This window comes from Saccostrea echinata, unplaced genomic scaffold (assembly GCF_033153115.1).
Source record: "Saccostrea echinata isolate AGI-Se365-2 ecotype Australia unplaced genomic scaffold, CSIRO_AGI_Sech_v1 ptg000030l, whole genome shotgun sequence".
Classification (NCBI taxonomy): Eukaryota; Metazoa; Mollusca; class Bivalvia; order Ostreida; family Ostreidae; genus Saccostrea; species Saccostrea echinata.
Genome location: NW_026889779.1, coordinates 27,138,647 through 27,149,832, shown reverse-complemented (window position 1 = coordinate 27,149,832; position 11,186 = coordinate 27,138,647). Strand labels below are relative to the sequence as shown.

Genomic DNA, 11,186 nt, shown 5'->3' with positions numbered 1-11,186 from the left:
GAAAACAAAAGAACCGTCATAGTTTCTAAAAGATAAATTTGTTAAAAGATGCTTCGGAAATCCTTGATTGTACAAACCTCTTCTAAAAAGTTAGTGGACTCTTTGAAATTATTATAAGGGGAAAGGGTCAGTGTGTTATTCAGAATACCGATGTGCAATGATCAGTTGCATGTGTATTTACTAGAGACCCATGCTTCTTCCTCGTCTGATCAGTCTTATCCGCTGATATTTTCTTTTGTTCCGATTCTTTTGGTAGGAAAAAAGACTTCTTTACTTAAATTCGGTAACTTTCGAGTTGATGAGGTCATCCTGACAAACATTTTGATAAAAATAACTGTCCCACCTGCCGGTTTATGCGGAAACCATACTCCCCTCTGTAACGAAAGAGCGCACTAAGGGAGATAATCTCGAAACTTGCTTATTCGATTTGACAAATTGCCGAATTTGTTTCAGAATTTGTTAAAATAATTTTTAAAAGTTGTTATAGTAGATCAAATTTGTTAAAACAAATTTATTTTTCTTTAAATAATATTAAAAAGAATATAATTCGTTGAAATAACTCGACAATTCATTATTTCGAATTCAAATATATTTTTGGTAGGTCCTAAATGGACATCTGTTGAATACACCTGTAGTTGGTGTTTTCAATCAGATAAAGCGCAAACCAATGAGAAACCTCAAGGAAATATTTAGCCATCTTGAAACAAGGTTCATGATGCCCCAACAAATGGGAAATGGTTAAATGCCGTAAAATTACTTTTAGAATTAAGATTTACCGCCACAGGTTCTTTCCACGAAACTATACATGTATATGCAGAGATCCTGATTGTTTTAACGACTATGGTCAAAGGGATGGGGTTTTTTTTATTTTTTTTTTTTTTATTTTTTTTTTATTGCCAGTCAAAAGTAAAAAGGTAAAATATGTAGGAAAAAATTAATTTTTGCAGCATGGAATTACGCTCATCAAAAAAAAAAAAAGAAAAAAAAAAAAAAAGAAAAACAATGTCCAAATCAATTAGCATCTGTCTTTTATGTAATAAATCAACATACACCTGTATGTAGTAAAGTCTTTTGTTTTCAAATAGCCTTTCTCTTTTTTGCTTTGCTTTTTATGATATTAAAATCGTACCGGACATCATTACTCAATTATGTCACTTTCTCCAATACGGAGAATAAACGAAAGAAAAATTACCTTTAGTTACAATTAATAATATTAAAAGAGTGATATTTAAAAAAATGACTTCCTATAAAGTGAATTTTAGGATTCATTTATGTTTTATCGCTTTTAATTAAAAACAACTTTTATTTGGAAACCGTCATTTTATTTTAGCTTTATGAACAATTTTACGGGTACACGAATATTCTGTCTTTAATAACAATACTGAAAACGAATTTTTTCCACAGGGTCATAATTTCGCTGAATCACGATTTCTGTTCAATCTGCGACTAAACGTGGATCTATTTGATAGGCACTTTATCTCTTTAATGAATTTTAGGTACGCTGTGCCAGATTTTATTTTTTTGGGTGGGGGGGGGGGGGGGGTTGACCGCGTAAATAGCGTTAACCCCACGCGGGACAAAGTACGTCACAGTATTTCCTTTTTATCCTTGTTGATCTCAGTTTGTTTTTTTTAAATAAAGGTTATAATTTAAAAAAAAATGTTGAAAAGTAGATGCAATTTCATAGATACGTTCATTACTTTATAGAAAGCAAAATGGTTTGACTATAATGTGTAGTAAAAAAAATGTTTATTCAAGTTGATATTGATTCACTTTATAAAAATAATTAAATTATGTATATTCACCCAAGTTGATGACGGTGGGAAACACACAGGGTCAAGTGGTAACTGAGTATGATAAAAATTCAACACTGTCAACGTACATTTATTTATTTTTAAACATTCATTTAGATTTTTTAAACACAAAAACAGAAACATTTAAACAAATTTAAATCTTTAACAGAAGCGGTGAGTGGCCTGTTTGCGTGATATACGTAGGTGACAATGTGACGTTGAGAAGTTGGATTAAAAAATGAGAAAATAGTCTGCAAGTAGATAAACAGAAATGCGTCAGACGATTCTGCAGAAAAAGTCAAAAATCTTTTCAATCATGTCTAGACAAAAAGATAATTAAGTTTTGTCGATTACATAAAAAACCTAAGGTAAAGGAAATGAGATATCTTGGACACGATTGATCTCTGTTAACGATCAGTTAAATACTGTAAAGTTAAAATGAAATTAATTATTCAGTGTATTTGGTTTTATGGGTTTCGACTTGGTTGTATTAAAGATGATTTGTTCTCCGAACTATTAAAAATACCTTCAAACGTTTTTGGATGTAATCCAACGCAGAAAAAAACATAATTCATTTACACCAAAAATTAAATAAAAATATCAGATCATTTTCTCAATTCTGAATCTTTCCATAGAAGCATGGATAAATGAAAAATAAATGAAAAAAAATAAAAAATGGATGTTTTAGCTTTTCCATTATTAATATGAAGATAGTGGATATAAAAATGAATAACGAATACATACATGTATGTAAGAGCTTGAGCATTCAATATTTCTAATACAGATAAAGCTTATAATAAGGAATACATGTAAACATATGCTTAGGGTAAAGTCTGTACACCATATATGAACCAAAAAACTCACCGCAATTAATGACTAAAATATTCAAATAATCGTAGTTAGAGTTCCGCATTTACTAAAAAAAAAATTACACATCGGAGTCTTTGGTCGCTTGCGTAGCTTGGGCCGCTGTGTAAGTGTTTTTGGTCCGCCGGTATTCCTGATGAAGAACGTTTTTAAGAAATAATTTCAAGAACGTGTCTCTAAACTGTTTGCTCATGGTGCAGTACAAAACGAAATTGATTCCATTGTTTATCAATGTTATTATATCCAGTAAATCCCCTAAAGGGATATAAATATGCGTAAAAAAACTATCATCTAGACCACCCATGACGCTCAGAACTCCTTGAGGTGTTTCTGTAAATAAAAATAGAATAACCACGGCCAAAAGCATCTTGGTTGTCCGGTTACTGCGACTTTTTTTCTGCTTCCTCGATGCAGTCGTCGTGCTGCTAGTACTAGTAGCCCCATTCTCATCCGACATGGGGACATTATTTAACAGTTTCTTCCTTCGCTTTTCAGCATTTCTCATGGTATTCACTAAAAGAATACTAAAAATGGTCAATAAGAAACTTGGTAGGAGTTTTATAAGGATCGCTTGTATCCAGAAATTTATATTGTACAATATCTTTTCAAAGTCACTGTTTTGTTTCATTTGTATGAAGTAGACTGTCCCGTTTGGTATCAGTCCATTAGGATCCGTAAAATTGTGTACTCCTATTGTAAAATTTACAGAGTACGGAACACATACTAGTGAGACTACTATAACCACTGCCACGACGGCGATTTTGGCCTTGTGTATGTTACAGTACTGCGCACCAAGGCGAGGAAAACGGATGAAAATATACCGAAACAAAGCTAAAGTAACCGTCAGCCATATTGATATAGAGTGAACAACAACACTAACTAATGCGTACCCGATACTGAATTGAGCTACCCTGTAAGAATCTCGGATTGGGGTGCTCCTAGTTCCGTGAATCACATACAGCAACAAAGCGTATGGAATGTAGGCCGCCATAGTTAGACCGTCTGATATAGCCAAACCTGTTAAAATAACATTCGTAGAAGTCTGCATATTTTTCCTCGTCAATACTACTATATTCAGAATATTTGCAACCACACCAAAAATACAGATGATTGGGGCAAGGTAGCCATGAATTATCTGGTATCGGCTCTGGAACGCTAACAGTTCTGGGACGGCACTGATGCCTCTCACAACTCCCATGTCTGATACTGTTGTGGTGTCGTTCCGAGTGGACAAAGGGACAGAAAAATTAACTGTCGTATCGGAAAACGGCGAGACATCAGAATAGTTCATTATGACTGTGCGCAAAATCGAGATGATTCTATATGACAATAAACACAGACGATTTTTCAGGCAAAGTCTTAATTAAGTTAGCCTTTCAATGATGTTGCACAACTATTGTAAGGAATTGCGCAGGTTATAACAAATAGACGTCAGGGGAAAATCGGGTGCAAACGGCATCCAAGAATGAGGTGACATCCTCCATCCAAGTGTCTGTTATCTCGTTAGTGGACACTGAAATGAAATAACAAACAGAGAAATAATGAATTTTGAGACGAACCATGACAGAAAATGTAATAATAGTCATGACCAGAACACATAATCATAAGTAAAAAGAGTTTCAATATGACAATATCAATCAACCATCAGGGGGCGAAAATTGTGAATTACAGCTGGATATAATCAAGCATTAGGAGTAATATAACGTTTACCATATTCTTCACTTTGGTTTGAATTGCATGAAACAGAGATTCGTGCTTTAACGTATTATTAGACTAACAGTGTCTCGATAATTCCTGACAAAGTTCTTTCGGAGATATCGTGTGGAAATGTGTAAATTCTTAAATATACGAGACAGGATCACGGCCAATAGTAGATCACAAAACGCAAATGTATCGCAAACATTAATTCAAGTATCTCAATTGTTGCTATATGCAATCCACTTCACGATAAATGTAAAATTGATGTTGATTGTTTGTGTTATAATTAAATGGGCAAATTTTCAATTATTTTTCAAAATTGAAAGAAAAACTTACATTATCAGTATACCATAAGGCCTTTGCCTTTTTCATTTTCCGACATCGACGCAAAACATCATGCTCCAACATGCAAACTTATAAATGTAATGTTGCTGTTTCCCTTATTATTCAAATAAATTTTTACTCAAAATCAGATGCACCTTGATTATTCAAGAACACTCTCAAGTAGTACAAATCTAACTATTTTACACTTTCCACAGAAGCTTTATTCTTTTTATATTTGGCACATGAACAGAAGGATTTTTTGATAACAGAGCGAAGTAGAGATTTCATGGACAGGGCACTCGGCGCTTTTGTCAAAACGACTCTAACAATGCTTTGAGTAATCCTCTGATCCACTCCATCTTCATTTTTGCTGTAGGCATCACAGAAAATCAATGTGAAAAGGATCAAGAAAACAGAATTTACGAATCTTGATGTCACTTAGGAAATACTTAAGTCCCTATGTTGGATAAGAATGCGCGCTAATCATGCCTACTTTATACAAGAATAATTGACTCCAGTAATACATTTCACATCTCTAATAACATTCTTTGCAACTTGTCGGTCGGAGAAGCATCTTATTATAAAGCCCAAGAAGCGAAAAACATTATTTGGGTATAAATTTTAATAAACTTCTAATCAGACTGCAAAGAAAATGGGCGTATTTGGCTAGTAATCTTTACGAATCGTTCATAGTTTAAAGTCAAAATCAAACAGACGATTTCATCGACTGACCACAGCTGGGGAAATTATACGAAAGCTATGCAGATAGGAATTTTGTTATATTTCATTGAAATATTATAACAGTTACGATAACATACATGTATATAACGTGTCGCTTAATTAATAAACAGCTTTCAAATTATAGGGTATATAGTTAAATGCAAATGTATTAAGATTTTAATGGGTCGGAATAATTGCATTTGATCTAGGTCGAAGAGAATCAAAGTTTAATTTAAATTTATTAGAAAAACGGAAAATAAAATCAAACTGACATATGAATAGACTTTTAGAAAAAAAAAAAGAATAAACGCCCCCAAGAAGCGAGGATCGAACCAAGACAAATCGATTCCCTACTGTCATAAACAGTTAACGTTTACCACTGTGCTAAAAGTATCATCCGTAAATACATAAATATATTTTTAAAACGACAATGGAACACAGCATTTTCCCCAATATGATTTTTTAAAAAGAGTTAATTTTTATGGTCTCTGGGTTTTCTCTCCGTTTATTACAAGTGTTTGTTCAATTGTTGGAGTTAAAATGCACACAGTCAAGTAACGGTTTAAAATCGTGGAGGGCTGACCCCGAGATAGCAATTTTATAGAAAACTTATAAAAATGTAATATTTTGTACTGACTCATTTTCCTAAATTTCAAGGCATATTTTAGCAAATCAGAACACAATATCAAGAAAATATTTTCCTTTCCTTTATCACAAGAGCTCGATTTATCAATAGAATGCTAAAATATCAGGTGTCGCATCAGTGAAATTTTCATTTTTCGAGCGAGCCCAGATTCCTGCCGAATCTTACTCAAAAGCACCCTCGTTCTTTGTAATTATCAATGTTGTCCATTTGTACATAAATTTTCCAAGTCTTCATTTGTTTCACACCTCTCTAAAGTCATTAGGCTCTGCCTGTAGAAGATAATAATAATAGAACTTAATTGTGGTCTTGTTGAAATGTCGAGCACAATTCTTCGTAATAAAAACCTTTAAATGCTCCAAATTAACGAATAGATTTAACGGCGTCTCCTCGGACAGAAAATTGGGTCTTTAATAACCATTCTAACGAGGCTTTCTCTCCTGTTTGTAAGGTATGATATAGAGTGTATATAAAGGAAAGAGAGATTTTGTGCGCAATAATTTTCTTGCATCATTCTTAAACACATTAAAAGAAAAAATAAGGAATACTCACGATTTAAGGGAAAACAGATTGAAAAAAAAATTGTACGATATGTAACATGTATATCACAGACTAAAAGTATTTAAAAAAAGGTTCTCTCTTTATTAATAAATATGTTAAATGTATAATAAAAATTACAAAAATTTACATCGAAAAGTTGTTAAGTCCTGTCATGTCCACAACCGATCATTATCCTTTTGATTTTGTATAGGATCTTTTACTCAGTATCCGGGAAATAAACAGAAAAAATTCTAGAATTTTAAATCTTTAAAACGCGTACGGCACGCTTGGTAATTTTTGTGATATTCACGTTCGAATGAATTGTTGAAGGTATCTGTTTCGAGGCAATTTTCTAACAATCTTTAAAAACACAAATCTGGTGCAAAATATCACGCCAAGAATACCACTATTAAAGACAACCGTAATAATTGGTATTTTCAAACCCTAGAGGAATTACTTAACATTGACTTATCTTATTTTTCCGATCTGGGAATTCCATAACGCAAACTTCATTTCTTGCGGTGTATGAGATTTATTGTTTGACCTTCTAATTATATTCTACCATTTAAAAAAACTTTTCAAAAGCTAATTTGACAGTCTGACTTCCGATGAGTTTATTTGAAGATGGTCCGCGAGGTGTTGAGCGTAGTCCATGAAAACAAAATAATGACTTTATTTCCATAATCAATATTTGCATGCCGGATGCTTCGTCGAGTATGATGTCAACAAATTTAATGTCAATAGAATTGTGATGCATAACTCCTTTTCAAAGCAAAGCAAAGAGAGCCAAAAATCTTATTCCAAGCTTGCCTCAACACTTCTGGATTATGGACAGAATTATCAATAAAGAAATTTGAAATTTAATCACCAACCCTAGATATAAACAAAGACTAGAAATTTATTTTGAGCGATCCCCAAATGTACACAGTCTCCATTTTTCTCCCCTCATATTTAAGTAACCTTACATGTATCATAGTTTAAACAAAGCAGCTTAATTCATTCCTTATCATTTCTTTATTTATTATTATTATTGACTATAAAATGCAATAAAAAAATACAAAGCCCATAACATTAGCAGTGCATAAACAAATAAAAATCAAATTAAAATATTCATTAATAATCTGATCACGTTAAGACCTCTATTTTTAATATCAGCGGAAACGACGCCTTCTAATCAGAATTATAAGAACGGTTTTATTCCTTTTTGAAGAGGATGTTCCATATTAACTGCTAATATTATATCATCGCTATGGAAACGATGTCGACAGTAGACTTACGATGCAGGAAAGTCCCAAATGACATTATGAAATTGTGATAAATCACCCCAGATCGGATTAAACGGAAAGCTTTCTTCATTTATCTTAGTGAATACCACTGGTTTGCTGAAAATGGCTTTGTTTGAACGGGAGTTGGTGGCACTCAAGTGTAGATCTACAAATTATTACAACCTTTTTGTGAACATTTTTGAAATAACAGCTACAGTTTTTTTCTCTTTCAGTGAGGTATCGTATATTACATCATGTCGTTGCCACGATTAATGCTGCTCTGGTTTTTTGGGGTCTATGCTTTAAGAATAAGATCTCGTTTTGTCATATTTAAGTACTACAGTCCATCATTTTCACAGCCGCAATCAATCCTACAATTGACAATGTAAATATTGGCAGACATCTGTAGTCGTGACGAGACATACATGTAAGTAAAACCACTAGAAAGAATTTTTATCAATTAGACAAGTTGACTTCTATTTTATACGCAGGTTAGTTATAAGGTGCGCATTTGAAATTATAGTTGCCCAGAATGTAATAATATACTTATAAATGACTGAATTTTGCAAAGAAACGCCTGTACCACAGTTTATGCTTACTCCTCTAAAAATATACTTTGTATAGGGTAATGTCCGTAAACTATATTCAGGCGATGTCCGTAAACTATATTCGCATAGTAATTAACGTTAAGTTTAATTAAAAGTCCTTCGTTTTCGATAAACAGGTCTGAAAATACAGAGGTGGACGCGGCTGACGGATCTAAGTTACTGGCCATTTTTAAAGAAACTGATAACTAACAAACCTTTAATATTTGATAAGACTTCATAGATAAAATATTCAATCAGAACTTGATTTATGTGATATAGAAAAAAGTAAGATTTGATAACTGATTTAAAAGCAACATGAGCAAATCCATGTTGTCAGTCCCCGGTCTTAGTATTGATGGGCATTTCGAGTGTTCATGACATTGATTTCGGTGTTCATAAACTAAAAGAAAAAATAAGTCAGATAAAGATAGTTTTAATGTAAATGGGCATGGAAAAAATTGTGTAACATTTGATACTATATAAAGTGAATAATATATAGAAAGACTATGAGTTTGTTGTTCTATACACTGTATATCCACTTTTTCAACATTTGATACTACAAATAGAAAGACTATGACTGAGCTAGTGTATCGACTTCTTTTATCCTTGATGGAAATGGAAACATAGCATCATGGAAACGAACCCAAAGTACAATATGTATGCAACATAAAAAAACAGTTGGTCACGTGTAAAAAAAAAAATTATATCGATTAATATTACTCAAATATGCGCAGTGAAAGTGCTGCACATTCCTACATTGCAAGATTTCACATTTTACCAACATCTTTATTTATCGTAGGTATTTACTTAGATATTAGGCATATATATATATATATATATATATATATATATATATATATATATATATATATTAGGGATGTCAACGAATATTCGAACATTCGAATATTCATTCGATGGGTTGATATTCGAATATAAATTGAAGATTCGAATATTCGGTGTTTTACATATTTCATAAAAAGAAGTACTGTGATTAATAAATTTTGATTAAATACAAACCTAAAACTAGAAGGCGTGAATAGTATACTTATCAAAATAAATTTAATTGATCATTGAATGAGTGTCTGATAGAATAAGTCTGTAATTAATATTGTAAAGGGCTCAATTTCAGAATAAATGTGTAAATTACTTGATTGTCTAGGTTATACATAATCCTGAATTTAATATTCATTATCGGTAAATTAAATAATTACGTAAGAAAATTGTCTATGGAAATATTTGTTTTATCGTTAAAATGTTTTATCAAAGATTATTATCACATCTCTTGTTAGGCTGATAATTGTAATTAATTAAACGTATTGAAATCTAAACAGTATACGACTATCCTGCCTTTGGTAAGACGACTGGTTCCTCAGTTGGAGCTACTATAAATTTTATAAAATTGTTAAAATCATACTTTTTCTACATTTTAATCAATTACTTATTTCAAACATTGACAAATATCAAATGGAATTCCTTATTGTACACCTACAAAAGCCTCCACACAATTTTACTTCCAATATAAGCATACCTACGCTAAACCTTTAATGAGAGTAGGATGATGCATATTTAGAATAAACCAGATTTTATTTATTTTATCGAATATTCGAATATATTCGAATACTTTTATTGAATATTCAAATATGAATTACTGACAAAATTGACATCCCTAATATATATATATATATATACATGTATATATATATATATATATATATATAGATAGATAGATAGATATAAGACGTGAAACAAACTTTTTACAACATACATAAGGTGTAAAACACAAAATGTAACGGCAACCAAACAAAAGGGAGGGTGTAGGTCGATGACGACTAACTGCGGCATGTGAAGATCATTTGAAGTATATTTCTTCTTGCTTTCAAATTGAAATCAATTGTCACTAGAAACTACTACTTTTAAGATGTTCGATCACCAGTGGGAAGATTTTAACTTCCTGCACCTGTGCGGGATTTCATTCAGTGTTTGTTTGTATGTTGTTTAACGTCCCTCTCGAGAATTTTTCACTCATATGGAGACGCCACCACTTGCCGGTGGAGAGCTGCAAATTTTGTCCTATACTCGGCACTTACGGCCATTGAGCAGTGAGGGATCTTTTTCGTGCCAGCATCTACTGCGACACGGGACCTCGGTTTATCCGGTCTCATCCGAAGGACCGGTCTCCACGTCCCACAGTGGGATTCGAACCCGCGACGTACGGACCAACTCCTTACTTCGCGACCCTAGAGCAGACGCTCTAACCACTGCGCCACGCGGGAAACTCATCCAGTGTAGATGAAATATGGAGATAACGAACAGTAATCAAGCTTAAACTCCATTAAAATGATACAAATCGGAAGCAGAGCAAACATGGATCTCCAAAAACATCAGAGGTGGGATCAGGTGCCATGGAAGAGTGAGCATCCTTGTCATGATCGGAAATAACTGAAAAATCCGTGACAATTACATGTAAGTGTGTAAATAATGACCTTACAATTATAATGAAAAACCTCAGTCAGCATATGACTTAATGATAGATTGTATTTGCTGACAAGGTCATTGTATCGACTAGAGATTTCGAAATGATGACTTTAAACGAGACTGTTGATTTTCTTGTTTCATCAACTTGTTTGTCAATAACTTACCTTAAAAATTTCACTTAACTTAAAAATTGTTTATACGTAGAGATCGAATCGACTGAGAGATATACACCCCATACGCATATGATAAGGATAAATTACTCCATAAGTAAGGG

General features: G+C 32.7%; 1 protein-coding gene across 2 annotated transcripts in view; it reads right to left on the bottom strand.

Annotated features, from left to right (window-relative positions):
• Positions 1–2,476: 2,476 nt before the first annotated feature.
• The window catches only part of LOC133197613 (G-protein coupled receptor dmsr-1-like), a 51,292-nt gene continuing 42,582 nt past the window's right edge, over positions 2,477–11,186 (bottom strand). For both annotated transcript variants that reach the window (XM_061333721.1, XM_061333722.1), the window contains one exon: positions 2,477–4,173. In XM_061333721.1, the coding sequence (XP_061189705.1) occupies positions 2,722–3,951 (1,230 nt within the window). In that variant the 5' untranslated portion in view covers positions 3,952–4,173 and the 3' untranslated portion in view covers positions 2,477–2,721. The remainder of the gene's footprint in view (positions 4,174–11,186) is intronic.